This window comes from Ahaetulla prasina, chromosome 11 (assembly GCF_028640845.1).
Source record: "Ahaetulla prasina isolate Xishuangbanna chromosome 11, ASM2864084v1, whole genome shotgun sequence".
NCBI lineage: Eukaryota > Metazoa > Chordata > Lepidosauria > Squamata > Colubridae > Ahaetulla > Ahaetulla prasina.
Window position 1 is genome coordinate 16,200,017 of NC_080549.1, and position 18,830 is coordinate 16,218,846.

Below are 18,830 nucleotides of genomic sequence, written 5' to 3' on the forward strand. Positions count from 1 at the left end.
GGGAGAGGGTGAGAAAGGAAGAGGGAAAGAAGGAGGGAGAGAGATGGGAGAGAGATGGGAGAGAGGGAAAGAAGGAAGGAGTCAGAGAGGAAGGAGAGAGGAAGGAAGAAGAGGATGGGAGGCAGAAGGTGAGAGAAGAAGAGGGAGGGAGGGAGAGAGTGAGAAAGGAAGAGAGAAAGAGGGAGGAAGAGAGGGGGGAGAGAGGGGGGAAAGAGGGAAGGAGTCAGAGAGGGAAGGAAGAAAGGGAAGGAAGAAGAGAGAGGGTGGGAGGCAGAAGGTGAGAGAAGACAAGGGAGGGAGGGAGAGGGTGAGGGAGGAAGAGAGGAGGGAGAGGGAAAGAGGGAGGGAGAGAAGGGGAGAGAGAGGGAGAAAGGAAGAGGGAGAAAGAAGACTTTCTCAAATGGCATTTGGTCAAGGTGATTATGCGAAAAATAGGAATCAAAGGAAGGATGTCACTCACAAGAACTTTCCATTTAAAAAGGTGTCTGCAGAAGTATCTTTGATGTGCATTAGCATAATCGTGAGAAAAGTTCAGGGCATTACTGCTTTCATTCTAGTCCCCAAAGGCATATTTTCTGATGCTGTAGTTGGAGTCGGAAAGCGACAGCCGACATCACTTTATGCACAATTTCACCTATTGTGTGTTTACTGAAAAGCCATTTCTGACCGTTCGTTTCCCTTCGTTCTGTGGGAGGGAACTAGAACAGGGGTCTCCAACCTTGGCAACTTTAAGACTTGTGAACTAGAAGATCAGTTGGAATGCAGTCTTGATTGTCCATCGATTGATTTATAATCTTGCCTTTTTAGCAAGATTAAAAAACGATGGTTTTCTATTAGATGTCGTATCAGGTAGGCAGGGCTGGGAGATAGGACCAGCTCTTGGTTAAAGAGTTAAGCTCAATGCTGAGCGAGTTAAATTTCAGATTCTCCAAGCCACTCTTAGCTTCACACTCCGCTTGGAAATCAGAGATGCTCCTACTGACTCTTGATGATGGGAAATCATCAGTGAATGCATCATTTACTGAAGACATATTGGATCAAGCCAAGACATCATCTAATCAATGTTCTATGCCAAGAAGCAATTTGCTATTACTTTCTCTTTGATGTGTTTTCTATTTCCTAACTTAGCCTGGAATTCTTTGGTGGTTCCCATCCAAGTAATAAACTACCGGACCCAAGCTTAATTTCTGATCCTATATAAGGCTGGTAAACTGAATACATGCAGGAGAGGTTCCTGCACATATTAACATCTAAAATCTGAATATTCTTGGTGGAATCCACTGCTAGTGTGCTGGACTCACCCTGCAGGTTTTTATAACCATAGTTGTTTGATAAAACCATACTATCTAGGTTTGTTGGCAACAGAAAGCCATAGTCCATGAACACTGTAACTATAGCAATAGCACTTATATACCAATTTACAGTACTTTACAGCCCTCTCTAAGCGGTTTACAGAGTCAGCCTATTGCCCCCAACAATCTGGGTCCTCATTTTACCCACCTCGGAAGGATGGAAGGCTGAGTCAACCTTGAGTCTGGTGAGATTTGAACTGCCAAATTACAGGCAGACGGCAATCAGCAGAAGTAGCCTGCAGTACTGCACTCTAACCACTGCGCCACCAAGGCTCTGCTCTATACTATACTATACTATACTATACTATACTATACTATACTATACTATACTATACTATACTATACTATACTATACTATACTATACTATACTATACTATACTATACTATACTATACTATTAGCAATAGCAATAGCACTTAGATTGATATACCACTTCACAGTGTTTTACAGCCCACTCTATACGATTTACAGAATCAGCATATTGCCCCCAATAATCTGGGCCCTCATTTTACCAACCTCAGAAAGATGGAAGGCTGTCAACCTTGAGCCAATCATAAGAATCGAACTGCTGGCAATTGGCAGTCAGCAGAATTAACCTGCAATACTGCATTCTAACCCCTGCACCACCATGTATACACAGTACTACCGTAGAATCTTGTGTCTTGTCCATGGTGCTGAACTAAGCTGTTAACTCCATGCTAAAACATAATGTAGCTGGTTTGTTTAGGATTTCATTTGCTCCATTAGCCGAATCATAGTGTTTTTTAAATAATGTTTAAGTGATGCATTGGTGTTGTGTGTGAACTAAACCCATTTATTGTGGCTTAATCAATCATGATTAAGAGTAAACCAGTGTTCCATCTTTGCTTTCAGATCAATGAATCTTCCAGCAACTTGACTAGAATTGCCTTGTGAGACTCTTCCTACATATTCAAATTCTTCCCATGTGTTCATACATGTAAAATTGCAAAATATTTTTTATATATGAACCATTCTACCAGTTTCAGACCTGGATATCCAAAAGTGGTCATGATGGAACACAGGGATCTCTTGCTGATTTGGGCAAACCCAACTCTGTCTCTCTATAGCTTGTGTAGGAGAAAGGGACACCAACACCCAAAGCAAAGCCTTGTGTTTTATTGTTTGGGGTATTTGCATAATGTACAGTACACGAGGTGGCTCAGGGGCTAGGACATTGAGCTTGTCAATCGAAAGGTCGGCAGCTTGGCGGTTCGAATCCCTAGTGCTGCCGTGTAATGGGGTGAGCTCCCGTTACTTGTCCCAGCTTCTGTCAACCTAGCAGTTTCGAAAGCATGTAAAAATGCAAGTAGAAAAAATAGGGACCACCTTTGGTGGGAAGGTAACAGTGTTCCGTGTGCCTTTGGCGTTCAGTCATGCCAGCCACATGACCACGGAGACGTCTTCGGACAGCGCTGGCTCTTCGGCTTGGAAACGGAGATGAGCACCGTCCCCTAGAGTCGGGAATGACTAGCACATATGTGTGAGGGGAACCTTTACCTTTACCTTACAGTAAAATACAGAATGTTTTGCTTAAATTGGATGAGTTCTCTACCCTAGAAAATATCCCCTAACATAAAATACCTTCCCACATTTTTTCCCATTTTGCAGAAATTCCAATAAAGGCAAATAGAGCACACTTGGATGCGAATACCCAGGACTGATCATATAAAGCCAAATCAACAGGTAAGCACATGAATCAAATGTATTCTTTAGCTGATGAATGAAATGGAATCAAGTCTCCAGTTCTTTTTTTTAATTTTTTTTTTTACCAAGGATGGCATCTCTTCCCTATTATAAGATTTTCTCTTTTTTTTTTTTTTGCCAGAAATACAGTTATTAAAGGGGAAAATGACTTGTCTCCCCAGGCAATTACGAAACATTCCTGGTGGCAATTTATCTGCTTCAAGGCTAACGTTGAAGATGATTTCCCTTACAGCTCCCGATTTAACTTCCATCCCCCCTGTTTTAAAAGGCTCCTTAAAACAGTCCATTGGCTTCCAACAGGATGATGAGCTCTGATATAATTGCACAGTGACCAGGAGACAATCAAAGATGGATGCTGCACTTGGCTGTATGGGAATGAACTAATTAACAAAAATCCCCCCACCACCCCCTGCTGATCTCTATCTCCAATCCTTCTTCTTTGTATTTTAATGAAAATGCATTTTATAAAGGAAAAAAAAACCCAAATTATTTTTCAGATGGAGTTTGAGTTTCAAAGCGGACATTTTTTGGTACAAGATCTTTTTCAGATGGCTTCTGAGTCTCACAGCAGCCATTCTCTATAATGAAGTTTCATCTGATGAGATTTTTTTTTTTAATTTAAGACATGCATCAATTTAACTTTGGAGGTTCTTTTTTTTCCTCGCTCACACACAATGTGACTTCCTTCTCAATCCACCTTAGACCCATGCCTTCAAATAGGAATAGATGCTCATGGTTGGAAAAAACAGTTTCCTTTGTTGTTATTAATCTGCCCCTGTAAAACTTCAGAGTGGGGTTAATTTGAACAGTGGCAGAATTATTTTGAAACAGAGCTGACTCAACGGCCACCTGACTTATTTCAAAGCCTTGTTCCTTGTTAGCAGCTTGCAAACGCTAACATCTAAATCTGTATGAGGTGTAGGAAGTTAGCACTGACCCCTCTCCTAGAAGAATGAAATACTTTAGAAAATATTAAAAAGGGCAGAAGATTATATTTCCCTGGATAAGAAATGGAGAAACCTGTTTTAAAGAAAGCAGCTTCCTGCCTCCCCCCCACTTTGTCAATGGGTCGGAGACAGAAACTCACTTCCCCCCACCTTTGTCAATGGACAATTAAGGGTTCAGCCAAGCTCACTCAATCCCCCCATCTTTGTCAATGGACCATCATTTGCAACACAATAGGACTCATCTAGCAACAGAAACTCACCACATGGCAAGGCTCAGGCAAGCTTGAGAGACAACCTACAATGTTAGCTAAGACCCCTAGACCACCTGGGAGTTTGACAACCAATCAGGGTACATTTCTTATACAGGAACAAGAAACACCAAGGTGGGGCCCCACAGAGAGTATAAACTCAGGCACTCAGCATCCCTTCTGCCCCTTCTCCCCTTCTCCCCTCTTCTTCTCTTCTTCTCCTTTCCTCTCTGGTTCTTCACCCAATGCCTTGAACATGTGACCACCATTAAACCATCTTTCCAAGCAGCCTCCATGTTTCCAGTGTCTTTTCCCCCCACTTGGAACTGAATATTTCTTCCAACAGAGGGGCACCAAGTTCATCTCAACTGCTACCTATTCTTCTGCTCCTTCTTTTCCTACTAATAGAATAGAATAACAGAGTCAGGAAGGGACCTTGGAGGTCTTCTAGTCCAATCCCCTGCTCAGGCAGGAAACCCTATACCATTTCAAACAAATGGTCATCCAATATCTGGTTTTGGTCACTACACTATAAAAAAGATGTGGAGACTCTAGAAAGAGTGCAGAGAAGAGCAACGAAGATGATTATGGGAGTGGAAGCTAAAACATACGATGAACGGTTACAGGAACTGGGCATGGCTAGCTTAGTGAAGAGAAGGACCAGGGGAGACATGATAGCAGGGTTCCAATATTTGAGGGGCTGCCACAGAGAGGAGGAGGTCAAACTATTTTCCAAGGCACCTGAAGGCCAAACAAGGAATAATGGATGGAAACTGAACAAGGAGGGATTCAACCTGGAAATAAGGAGAAAATTTCTGACAGTGAGAGCAATCAACCAAACCAAAGCAATCATTCATTCAACTCTTGAAACCCAAAGAGAATAAATTATATCTGGGCTTAGAGCTGAACCTCTGAGCTGAGATTTCCATCTACGTAGCAATAGCACTTAGACTTATATACTGCTTCACAGCGCTTTACAGCCCTCTCTAAGTGGTTTACAGAGCCAGCCTCTTGCCCCTAACAATCTGGATCCTCATTTTACCCACCTCAGAAGGATAGAAGGCTGAGTCAATCTTGAGCCTGGTGAGATTTGAATTGTCAAATTGCAGTCAGCTGGCAGTCAGCAGAATTAGCCTGCAGTACTGCACTGCAGTACCGCTGCGCCACCACGGCTCATGTCAATGTTTATGCCTTTTGGCTTTGTCCCTCAAATTATTTACAATGCAACAGTGTTCAGTTCTGGATCTTGACTGTAAGGGAGCTCCTGTTACCCCCATGTAAAGCCAAATAAATTATTTTTTAAAAAACAAAACCATTCTTGATTGGTTTTCCAAAGCATTCATTTTTCCGGAATTCATATTGCATAACTAAAGGGAAGAAAAACTATGTGCTTGCCACATCAACCTAATTTAAAAACGTGTTTGATGAGATAGCTTAATGCCAAGGTGCCTAGCATCAGGGTTGCATCCAGGGAATCTGGAGTAAAGCCAAACTCCAAAGAGCAGATGGTCAATTAAACAATAGAACCATTTACTTAGATTCCAACAGTTAGAAAAGATTCCTGGGGAGATGACAGGCAATTGAAGTTTCGGAGAGGATAAATAAAGGAAGACCCCACCCCTGTTTGCTTAAAATTTAGAAGCAGGTACTCCATTTAAGTGCTGAGCCTAGAATTGAAATATGAGCAACGTATGTTTTCACAGCGCAACGAAGGCATGGAATTCCTGTTGCAAGAAAGGCCACAAATAGATATTACAAGGCAGGAGTTTATTCCTACGATGAAGTGATCATCCAGCAACAATATATACAGGTAACCCACAACAAGTTTCTGTTGCTAAGCTAAATGGTTATTAAGTGAATTGCACCCAATTTTACAATCATTTTTTGCCACAGTTTGCAATAGCAGTTAGACTTCTATACCGCTTCGCAGTGCTTTACAGCCCTCTCTAAATGGTTTACAGGGTCAGCCTATTGTCCCCAACAATCTGGCTCCTCATTTTACCAACCTCAGAAGGATGGAAGGCTGAGTCAACCTTGAGCTGGTCAGGATCGAACTGCTGGCAGTGGACAGAATTATCCTGCAATACTGCATTCCAGCACAGAGAAGGAAGGAAGGAAGGAAGGAAGGAAGGAAGGAAGGAAGGAAGGAAGGAAGGAAGGAAGGAAGGAAGGAAGGAAGGAAGGAAGGACAGTAGCTATAGCACTTAGACTTATATACTGCTTCATAGTGCTTTACAGCCTTCTTTAAGCGATTGACAGAGTCAGCCTTTTGCCCCCAACAATCTGGGTCCTCCTCGGTAAGATTTCGGAAGGATGGAAGGCTGAGTCAACCTTGAGCCAGTCAGGATTGAACTGCTGGCAGCCGGCAGTCAGCAGAATTAGCCTGCAGTACTCCATTCTAACCACCGCACCACCACAGCTCAGTTATTAAGCAAATCACAGTTAAGTGAATCATGCAGTCATTAAGTGAATCCAGCTTTCCCCATTGGAAGCTGATTGCACATGGTGATCACATGACCCTGGGACTCTTCAACCATCATAAATACATGCCAGTTACCAAGAGCCCGAACTTTGATCATATGACCCTGGGTATATTGCAATGGTCATAAGTCTGAGGACTGGTTATAACCCCCTTTTTTCAGGGTTGTTGTACCTTCAAATAGTTGCTAAAGAAACATTTTTAAATTGAAGATTGTCTTTATATACTAAATAGCAATAGCAACAGCGCTTAGATTTGTATACTGCTTCGCAATGATTTACAGCTCTCTTTAAGTGGTTTACAAAGGCAGCATTTTGCCTCCAACAATCTAGGTCCTCATTTTACCAACCTTGGAAGGATGAAACCTTGAGCCCTGTCATGATCGAACTCCAAGCTGTTATGCAAAATTCACCTGCAATACTGCATTCTAACCACTGGGCCACCAAGCTCCTAATAGCCCTAGCAAGAGCACTTAGAGTTATATACCGCTTTACGGTGCTTTACAGCCCTCTCTAAGAGGTTTACAGAGTCTGCCTATTGCCCCCAACAATCTGGGTCCTCATTTTACCCACTTCGGAAGGATGGAAGGCTGAGTCAACCTTGAGCCAATCAGGATCGAACTGCTGGCAGTGGACAGAATTAGCCTGCAATACTGCCTTCTCACCACTGTGTGCCACCTCTAGTTAAAAAGATCATTTTCAACCAATGAAAATGAGCCATTTAAAATTTAGTGGTCAGGTTTGAAAATAGAGCTTTTTTTAAAAAAAACAAAACAAAACTAGCATTTCAGAATCCCAATGCTGTAGATTTCTACATGTTAAAAACCTGAGGTGAAAAAAATAGAATGATTGGACTAACAAATGATTGGAATTAGTCTAAGATACTGTAGATGCGAGGTGGGTATTTTTTCATCTGACAGCCATGCCTGCAGTAGCTGTATAGAATCACCAAACATATAATTATTAAGCCAAGTTGCACAGAAAAACGAATCTATTAAAGTGTTTGTCAGTTGCATGGAAAAAATGAGTATTTTATTAACGTTTAAGAAAAAAAACAAACCCTGGAAAAGTTGGATGGAAGAGATTTATGATTAAAGATGCATATGACTGTCTCTTCCGCCCATGAAAATGTTTTTCTCTGACCAATACATTTGATTAATTTACAAAAGTCTGTAGACTATCTTTAAGGATAATTATCTTTTCTGGGTTGAGTCTAACCCGAATAGCTAACTGATCCTTCTTTAGTTCATTTAACATCAATTATCCTTAGAGAGAAATGAAGCCTGCTTATTTTGCCACCATGAAAATAATTTAAAAGGGATTTAGTCGAAGAGAAATTTGCTCTTACCTGTTGAACAATGGTGGTGAGTTCTAAGCAGAGCTGAACAATATTATTTTTCAGCAGCGAGTATTCTGTCACACTGACAAATGGGGATCTATGGAAAAGAGAGAATTTTAACATCCAAGTTCATTTATCATGGGTAATTCCCGTAATAAGACAAGTGTTATAAACAATTCATCCTAGTCAACAAACGGTAAGGAATGAACCTTGAAAAACCAGATTTGTTCCACTTGGTGGAGTGTCAATAGAAATATGTCAAAATCACCATCATCAAGAATTTGGTTAGAAAAAGCTCTTAAGTAGTTTCACCTTTGCCTTCTACAATATTACATTGCAGAATAGGCCTGAACCCCAGGTGAAAATCAGCTGGATTGGATTAGGAAGAGAAATCCTGTGCCTTCAGTTGCAAAGCTTTATAGCAGCCAGGTTGGGTTACAATAGAATAGAATAGAATAGAATTTTTTATTGGCCAAGTGTGATTGGACACACAAGGAATTTGTCTTGGTGCATATGCTCCCAGTGTGCATAAAAGAAAAGATACGTTCATCAAGGTACAACATTTGTAAATTTGTAAATTTGTTGTAAAGGTACAACATTTACAACACAATTGATGGTCAATATATCAATATAAATCATAAGGATTGCCAGCAACAAAGTTACAGTCATACAGTCATAAGTGGAAGGAGATGGGTGATGGGAACGATGAGAAGATTAATAGTAGTGCAGATTTAGTAAATAGTTTGACAGTGTTGAGGGAATTATTTGTTTAGCAGAGTGATGGCCTTCGGGAAAAAACTGTTCTTGTGTCTAGTTGTTCTGGTGTGCAGTGCTCTATAGTGTCTATGAAGCCTTTTGCTACTGCTCCATGAGTGTGAGGGAGGGACTGAGTGGATAGGTCTATTTTATTGGTGGGTTTTTATCCCACCTTTAACAGATTAGCAGAGTTGGAAGGTACCTTGTAGGTCATCTAGTCCAACCCCCACCCCGCCCAAGCAAGAGACCAGACACCATTTCTGACAAATGGCAGTCCAGTCCCTTCTTGAAAGCTTCCAGTGATGAAGCCCCACAGCTTCTGAAGACAAGCTCTTCCATTGGTTGATGGCTCTCACTGTCAGAAAATTTCTCCTTATTTCCAGGTTGAATCCCTCCTTGTTCAGTTTCCATCCATTATTCCTTGTCTGGCCCTCAGGTGCCTTGGAAAATAGCTTGGCCCCCTCCTCTCTGTGGCAGCCCCTCAACTATTGAAAGACTACTATCATGTCTCCCCTGGTCCTTCTCTTCACTAGACTAGCCATGCTCTGTTCCTGTAACCGTTCATCGCATGTTTTAGCCTCCATTCCCTTAATCATCCTGGTTGCTCTTCTCTGCACTTTTTCTAGAGTCTCAACATCTTTTTTATAGTGTGGTGACCAAGACTGGATACAGTATTCTTACTAAGGCTTTATAGAGTGGTATTAGTACCTACCTTGATCTTGATTGTATCCCTCTGTTAGTGCAATTTAGGATTGCATTGGCTTTTTTGGCTGCCGTTGCACACAACTTTTATTTATTTATTTATTTATTTTGTCACAACAATATATGTAAGTATCATACAAAAAAATTATGTAGTATATAAACATATATATGAGTAAATATTAGGAAGTATATATATATGAAAAAGAAAGAAAAACAATAGGACAGGAACGGTAGGCACGTTTGTGCTCTTATGCACACCCCTTATGGTCCTCTTAGGAATGGGGTGAGGTCAATAGTAGAAAGTTTTTGGTTAAAGCTTTTAGGATTATGGGAAGAGACCACAGAGTCAGGTAAAGTATTCCAAGCACTGATGATTCTGTTACAGAAGTCATATTTTCTGCAATCTAGATTAAAGCAGTTAACATTAAGTTTAAATCTATTGGTTGCTCTAGTATTATTGCAATTGAAGCTGAAGTCGTCTTTAACAGGAAGGACATTACAATAGATGATTCTATGAGTTAAATTTAGGTCTTGTCGAAGGCGACGGACTCATATTGAATTGGTTGTCCTCTAAGACTCCAAGATCCCTCTCACACTTACTGCTTTATTACTTTATAAGTAACTCAAGGAAGCAAGCATACATAATATATTAAAAAGGTAAAGGTTTTCCCTATTCAGCTGTATGCTGGGGTGCAGTGCTTATCTCTCTTTCGTAGCTCAGCAAGCCAGCATTGTCTGAAGCAAGGGTCTCCAACCTTGGCAACTTTCAGACTTGTGGACTTCAACTCCCAGAATTCTGGGAATTGAAGTCCACAAGTCTGAAAGTTGCCAAGGTTGGAGACCCCTGATTTAAAGCACACAGAGAACTTCACTTTGATTCCAAGAAAAATCCTTGAAAACTAATGCAAGAATTTTTGGAGGGAATAGATAGGGAGCAACCTGCTTACCACGAAAAAAAACTCGGTTATTTCCCCCCCCTTTCAAATGGCAGTTCACCTTCCATGATCAATTTCAGTTTATCAACCCTGCTGAAGAGTAGATAAGATAGCTCGCAGCTGCTTCTGGGTAGCCCATAAATCTGACCACTTCAGGTTTGTCTGGATTTGCAGTTTCAGCCGGGATGGTGCTAAAAATATCCAGTCCCGTTAATTTTTATCTTAGCAATGCCACAGAGGGAAGGAGTAAAATCTCCCTCCCAGATGTTTTTTTCTGAAAATGCACGTCTGTTTCCTTTAATGGCCATCACTTACCTTCTTTTGCATTCTGTGGCTTAATCAAATTTAATTAGTTACTTTATTGTTTATCCAGATGGAAGATGCGGTGTATGGTACAACTGGCTGAAGATTAGAAATAGTGAAGAATAATGAAAGGGGACAAACAATAAGTGCAAGATGTATGTAAGGTAGTGTATAAAATGTATACATTTAATATTATGAGTGATAGAAATTATAGAGTAATAAGGCATAAATATTATAAGGGGAAATGGGAGAAAATGTAAATATTAGAAGATTATTGCTACGAAACAGTTGTAATAAGGGAATATATGTTATGTGTTTTGTGTTTCTTGTGTTGTGTTATAAATATTTTTTTTTTTTTAAAAAGGAAGATGAGATGTATTGGATGAAGGCTCACACTTTGATGCTTTTCCTCAAAAACTTGAAGTAATAGGACCGGGTTACCTACGGGACCGCCTACTGCCACCAGTAGCCTCCCACCGACCCGTGCGCTCCCACAGGGAGGGCCTCCTCCGGGTACCGTCAGCCAAACAATGTCGGCTGGCGACCTCCAGGGGGAGGGCCTTCTCTGTGGGGGCCCCTGCCCTCTGGAACGAGCTGCCTCCGGGGTTCCGTCAACTCCCCGAACTCCAGACCTTTCGCCGCGAGCTGAAGACGCTTTTGTTCCAGCGTGCAGGGCTAGCTTAAATGTAGTTTTAATTGGGGTTTTTAATTGGGGTTTTTAAACGGGGTTTTTAATTGTATTCAAATTTTTAGGCCATACATTGAATTAGTCTTTTATACTGTTTTTAACTTGTGTTATACGTATGTTTGCATTTTATTGGCTGTGAACCACCTTGAGTCCTTCGGGAGAAGGACAGTATACAAATTTAATAAATAATAATAATAATAATAATAATAATAATAATAATAATAATAATAATAATAATAATAATAATAATAATAATAATAATAATAATAATAATGGTTAATTGTCCTCACTGTTAGGAAGTTTCCCTTAAATTCCAGGGGAGTTGCTTCTCTCTTTGATTAGTTTCCAACCATTAATTCTTGTTTTTCTTGCTTTCTCCTTCTTAGGGCTGAGACTCCCAGCCAGCTTTTTGCCTAAGGCAGGTCCAGAAGTCACTGTCACCTGGTTGCTAGCCTGACCCGTTAACCCCGCCCCCCCAACCTGACGGTGTAATGAGCTATTAGCAATTTAAATTCTGACTTATAAATAGCTATCCACTTCTAATTATACAACTGCTGCATAGGACTGGAATTTTGATCGGAAAGGCTTATAAATCCAGTAAATCATCACCATCATCATTTTTCAGAGAGAAGGATGCCTGCAAAAGATGTCGCGCTCAATCCATAACATTTCCAGTTAAGGTTGGAACAATTCCAGCTTCAAACCCTGGAGAATTGCCAACAGGCTCAATAGTATTAGAGCAGTGATAGTCAACCTGGTCCCTACCGCCCACTAGTGGGCGTTCCAGCTTTCATGGTGGGCAGTAGTGGTTTTGTCCGATACTGAAGCTGTTGTGTCTGCGCCCCCCGAGCTGGGCCCTCTGCCAGAAAGTGACTTGGAAAGTGAGGGGGAAGGGCCATCAGGACTTACCTCGGGAGCACCGGCTTCCCTGGCTCAGCTCCAGGAGCCAGAGGCAGGCCAGGTGGAGGAGATAACGAGGCCTCCGTCCCCTGACTCTCCCCCCCCAGGCCACGCTTCCAGACCCAGCTGATGGCAATCAGGCCTGGCTGGACCCTAGGTTTCGTAGGCAGGAGAGGCGGGAACAACAGAAGCAGGGGTGGGGCAGGCCTAGGAAGTGCTGAGTCATGGAGCCACACCCCACAGGATATAAAACCAGCGAGGGCTGCTATGCCTCTTCGTAGCAGGCAAATCAACTGCTTAACTAGAGCTGAAGTACTGTTTGTTCCTGGGTGACTCATCAGCATCAAGGGAGATAACAGAGTCACTTGGCAGATGCTTGCTAGTTTGCTGCCAGAGCTGATAGTGCCGGCTAATTAAGCCATCACTCGGACGGAGGCAAGGGGGGACAGAACAGAAGCACTTTCCTTTTTTTAAAAAAAAATAATTGACTTTTTAAAAAAAAATCATAGCATTATTTAAAAACATTTTCATTAGGTTTTCATAAAATTCCCTGTGACAATTTAAATTTCTGAAAATATACTATTTGTATTGCCCGCGCATAAGTTTAGTTCACGTTACGTAAGTAAAACAAAATGGCGCTATAGTGCGACCGCAAACAAAAGAGCCTCGTCCTAGAATAGCTCGCGCATCTCCCCCCACACCACCCAGCTGTAACACAAGCAAAGCTGGTAGCTGGCGCCCCTCCCCCCAAAGCCAATCCACGATGTGCAAGAGGCATGCGCAGACGATAATACACAGCGCATTACTGTGGAACCGGTGGGCAGTTAGAAAATGTTACTACTAACAGAGATACAAAAGTGGGCAGTAGGTATAAAAAGGTTGACTACCCCTGGATTAGAGCAAGGAACTGTGTGTCCCAAACTTGGTAATTTCCAAAAACGTGAACTTCAAGTCCCAGAATGTTTTCTCTTATTCATACCCTTTACATGGATTTATAATTATGTTTACATTTGTATCTGTTATAAAATACATGCTTGATGTAAATAAATAAATAAAAATAAAAATAAAATAATGTTAAGCAATGGACAGCCTGGTTAGGACCACATAGTTGGAAACGGTCACGGTTGGGAATAGCAGAATAACAGAGTTGAAAGGGACCTTGGAAATCTTCTAGTCTAACCCCCTGCTCAAGGAGGAGACCCCACATCCTTTCAGACAAGTGGCTGTCCCATCTTTTCTTAAAAAATCCCAGCGATGGAGCACCCACAACTTCTGAAGGCATCCCACTGATTAATTGTTCTGTTGGGAAATTTCTTCTGATTTCTAGGTTGCTTCTCTCCTTGATCAGTTTCTAACCATAGCTTTTTCTCTTTCTTTCAGGCGCTTTGGAGAATTGGTTGACCCCCTCTTCTTTGTGGCAGCCCCTCAAACATTGGAATACTGCTATCATGTAACCCCGGTCCTTCTGTTTATTATACAATATGTGTTGTGGTCCGTCAGCAGCCTGCGGAGCTGGCAACGGAGTCGGATAGTGATGAGGCTGAGGTGAGGCCAGGGCCATCGGGGAGTGAGGTGCGGACTCCAGAACCTCCAGAGACTGATAGTAGTGAGGCAGAGGAACAGGAGGAGCCTGTTCCTAATGCACGCATGAGAAGAGCTGCCAGACGGCAAGAGCAGCTCAAGCAGAGAGGACGACTCGGGAGTAGGGCCAAGAGATGATTGGCCCCTCCCATAAGGCTTAAAACAGACCAGCAATGGCATTTGGGCTTTGCCGGAAAACAACGTTGTAGCTGAGTCTTCTGCTTTGTCTTCTGCTTCGTATATGTCTTTGTTTTTGTGGCTTCTGGATGTTTGCCAGGAAGGGCCTTTGGCAGTTTGCCTAATTGGACTATGGTTTTTGAGATAACTGAGAAATTTGTGTTGGGAGGCATTTGTTTTACTTTGAGTTGAACAACGCTGGGAATGAAGTAATTCCCAGCTGTTCGAATAAAGTTTCTTTTTCCACGGACTAAGTTTATTACTACCTACTTGGGCCTGGGTCACAACAATATGAAACTTAATTGTGTGTGTGTGTCAGAGGTGGGTTCTACTTACCTTTACTACTGGTTCGCAATGGGACGGTGTGCGATTCTGCGCATGCGCAGAAGCTTCTGCCCTTGCGCAGATCACCCATAATGACCTCATGGCAGGTGGGCGGAGCCTCCCATTGGTTTTACTACCGGTTCTGTAGAACCGGACTGAACCAGGAGCAACCCACCACTGGTGTGTGCGTGTGCATGAAGTCTGTTATACGTGGAGGAATGATTGATGAAGATGATGGTGGAACTTGCAGAGATGGCTAAATTAGCTTCTTTGATTGGAGAAAAAACAGTTATCTACCTTTATGGTTCACTGGAAACCCTTGAGGGGCTTTTTGCATAAAATCGGATAGATGCATTTAGGAACTGTGCTTCTGATGATTAGGGGAAAAAAGTACCCAAGATAATAATAAATAGGGCTTTCTTTTGTAATCATAGATAAAGAGGTAATTTTGTAATTATACTTATTTATTAGATTTTATCCTTCTTTATGACACTTTAGAAGTAACTCAAGTTGGCAAACATCACTAATACTCCTTCTTCCTCCTCCTATTTTCCCTATAGTAACTACCCCAAATAACTAGTGAGTTGGGGAGAGAGAGAGAAAGAGAGAGAGAGAGAGGGAGGGAGGGAGGGAGAGATTGGCCTGAAGTCACCCAGCTGGCATTTATGCTTAAGGGGGGACTAGAGCTCCCAGTCTTCTGGTTTTCCTGCAAAAGAAATTGGAAGTTCCTCCTGCCTATATCTTTTTATTTTTTCTTTCTGTATTTCCAACTTTTTCTTTCTTCTTCCTTTATTTACTGCCTTTACTCTTATCCCTTTGTATTTCTTTTTATGTTCTTTTAAAAAACTTTTAATTAACACTTATGAAAGAAAAGTACAACATTTCAAATCTAGGCCCCAACTCCAAAAGGGCAGCTCTTTCTAACATCCAAATATTAAAAAAAAAATATCGACCAGTCATGAATGAAATTGCCAAAGGGAAATTGAACGCTGAAGACAGAAGGAGAGAATGAGAACAAACGAACTGCATTTGCTCCTTAAAGAAATCAAACAAATAAGCAGTATTCAAACTCAATTACCTGTCTAACCAGGCAAGCAAATTTTTGGCAGCACCAATCAAGTCAACGACGGAGGTAAGGAAATCATTTGGCAGCCTTCGGGAAGCCCGTCCATCATAATGACCGCTCCTTCTTCTACCTGTGATGAAGTTTTGAAGATTTTTGGCAGATGCATTCAGTTTGTGGGAAAGCGTTCTCAGATTTTCAGTCTCCAAACCGTAGTTCTGAAAAAAAGAGAGAAATTAGACACATTAAAAAAAGAAAAAGAAAAAGAAGGAAGGAAGGAAGGAAGGAAAGAAGGAAGGAAAAGAAAGAAAAAGAAAGAAAGAAAGAAAAGAAAGAAAGAAAAATAGATAGATAGATAGATAGATAGATAGATAGATAGATAGATAGATAGATAGATAGATAGATAGATAGATAGATAGATCTTGGAGTCTTAGTGGACAACCAGCTAAATATGAGCTAGCAGTGTGCAGAGGCAGCCAAAAAATTCAATGCAATCCTAAGGTGCATTAACAGAGGGATTCAATCAAGATCATGTGAGGTACTAATATCACCCTATAAAGCCTTAGTAAGACCACACCTAGAGTACTGCCTCCAGTTTTAGTCACCACACTATAAAAAAGATGTTGAGACTCTAGGAAGAGTGCAGAGAAGAGCAACCAAGATGATTAGGGGACTGGAGGCTAAAATATATAAAGAACAGTTGCAGGAACTGGAACTCTGTCAAGGACCTTGGAGTATTAATTTCTAAAGATCTAAGTGCCAGAGCCCACTGTAACAACATTGCCAAAAAGGCACTAAGAATTGTTAACCTAATCTTGTGTAGCTTCTTCTCTGGTAATATTGTACTACTAACAATAGCGTACAAAATATTTGCTAGACCAATCCTTGAATACAGTTCATCTGTCTGGAACCTGCACTGCATATCAGACATAAATACAATCAAGAGTCTAGAGATATTTCACAAGAAGAGTCCTCCACTCCTCAGCTCTAAATAAAATACCTTATGTCACCAGACTCCAAATTTTGGGCTTAGAAAACTTAGAACTACACAGACTTCAATCTGACCTAAGCATAGTACATAAAATTATCTACCACAATGTCTTACCTGTCAAAGACTACTTCACCTTCAACCACAACAATACACAAGCAAATAAGAGATACAAACTCAAGGTAAACCGTTCCAAACTTGATTGCAGAAAATATGACTTCAGTAACAGAGTGGTCAATGCCTGGAATGCACTACCTGACTCTGTAGTTTCTTCCCCAAACCCACAAAACTTTAAGCTTAAACTCTCTACCGTTGACCTCACCCCATTCCTAAGAGATCTGTAAGGGGCATGCCTAAGCGCACCAGCGTGCCTACTGTCCCTGTCCTAATATTCCCTTTCTACTTACTCTCTTCATGTATCCAAATTATGTTCATACTTTTACCTGCTATCTTATATGCAATTGACTAAATAAATAAATAAATAAATAAATAAATAAATAAATAAATAAATAAATAAATATGGCTAGTCTAGTGAAGAGAAGGACCAGGGGAGACATGATAGCCATCTTCCAATATTTGAGGGGCTGCCACAGAGAGGAGGGGGTCAAGCTTTTCTCCAAAGCACCAAAAGGCCAGACAAAGAATAATGGATGGAAATTGAACAAGGAGAGATTCAACCTGGAAATAAGGAGAAATTTTCTGACAGTGAGAACCATCAACCCAGGGAACAGAAGTTGCCTTTGGAAAATGTGGGAGCTTCATCACTGGAAGCTTTCAAGAAGAGTCTGGACTGCCATCTGTCAAAAATGGTGTAGGGTCTCCTACTTGGGCAAGGGGTTGGATTAGATGACCTATAAGGTCCCTTCCAACTCTGTTAATCTGTTTAATCTGTTAAAGGAAGGGAGGGAGGGAGGAGGGAGGAAAAAATCCACTTCAAATAAATTGACCCAGCTTTCATTTTGCACCAATTTCAAGCCACAAAAATACTCAATGCATTTGAAATATATAGGTAGGTCCTCATTTTATGATCACAATTGAGCTCCAAATTTCTGTTGCTGGGCCAGGCAGTTGTTAAGTGAGCTTTGCCCTATTTTGCAACCTTTTTTTTTTGCCACAGTTGTTAAATGAATCATGTGGCTGTTCAATGAATCTGGCTTCAGCTATTAACTTCACTCGTCGGAAGCCAATTGGGAAGATCACACAACTGGCTCCAGAGTGGGGAGGGAATGAAGATTTTGCAATATCCTTCCCCTAGGAGCGGGGAGGGAATGGGGGTTTTGCAGTATCCTTCCCCTGGAGTGGGGTGGGAATGGAGATTTTGCAGTATTAAAGAATGTTCATCATGTCTTCTAGTTGCTATAGTAGTGGCCAAAATTGTGGAAATGTTTTGGGAAAAGTGTATTTTTGAGGTTTGATGGCTAATCACACACACCCCTTTTTTTTGGAATTTCAAGATAATCCTATTCCACTGCTGGAATGGCCCAGGAATAGTCCAGACCTTCACCCCATTGAAAATCTATGGAGCCGACTAAAGAAACTTGTTAAGTCAGAAGCAACCCAGCAATAAAACTCAGTTAATTGAAGCCATCATTCAATCTTGGTTTCACATTATAACAGCTGCAGAACTTGGTTCACTCCATGGGAAGACGTTGTAAGGCCATAATTCATGCTAAAAGTTATCCATCTAAGTATTAACTGACATGGGGATAATTTTTGTATATCTTGTTTTTTCTTCATGTTTCACTTTTCTTCTTTATACTGTAACTGCTATTCTAATAGCAAATCCTTCCTAAACTTTATTGCCTTACGTTCTTGATTAAATTAACTTTCCATTGATATATAATTTTATGGCACTACTCCCCCCCCCCAAAAAAAAAGTGGTGTTATTAGCTAATTTTAGAAAATACACTTTTTCCCAAAAGGTTTCCACAATTCTGGCAACTACTGTAGTTGGTGTTCATGGATGCATTCTGCCAGTCTTCCATCTGTTTGTCCTGCTGCTAAGTCTTCTGTGATAGAAAATATTGTTGTGAGATCTCTTTCTCCAAATGGGGGGGAAAGGTTTTGGTTGCTTTTCGCACTGAGAAGGTAGCATATCGGACAGGAAGCGAGAGACCGTAGGGGAAATTGTTATCTGTTGCTGTTTTTATTTCCCCCTTTGCTTTTCAGATAAACACAAGGCGACTGGAGATCCTTTTATAAAACATGAGAAAATTTTAAGTGTATTTCTGTGTCACTGCAAACAGAAACAGGGAGGGAAATGTAAAAAGCCATCGTGTCAAAAGACAACAGTGCTGTGGGAATCAGGTTGAATTGGAATGCTA

The 18,830-nt window shown here is 41.2% G+C and overlaps 1 protein-coding gene across 1 annotated transcript in view; it reads right to left on the bottom strand.

The window, feature by feature from the left end:
* The window catches only part of LOC131183866 (connector enhancer of kinase suppressor of ras 2-like), a 436,268-nt gene that overhangs the window by 209,050 nt on the left and 208,388 nt on the right, over positions 1-18,830 (bottom strand). The window contains exons 3-4 of the mRNA XM_058154608.1: positions 15,534-15,736; positions 8,099-8,186 (exon numbers count right to left, since the gene is read on the bottom strand). Of these exons, the coding sequence (XP_058010591.1) occupies positions 8,099-8,186; positions 15,534-15,736 (291 nt within the window). The remainder of the gene's footprint in view (positions 1-8,098; positions 8,187-15,533; positions 15,737-18,830) is intronic.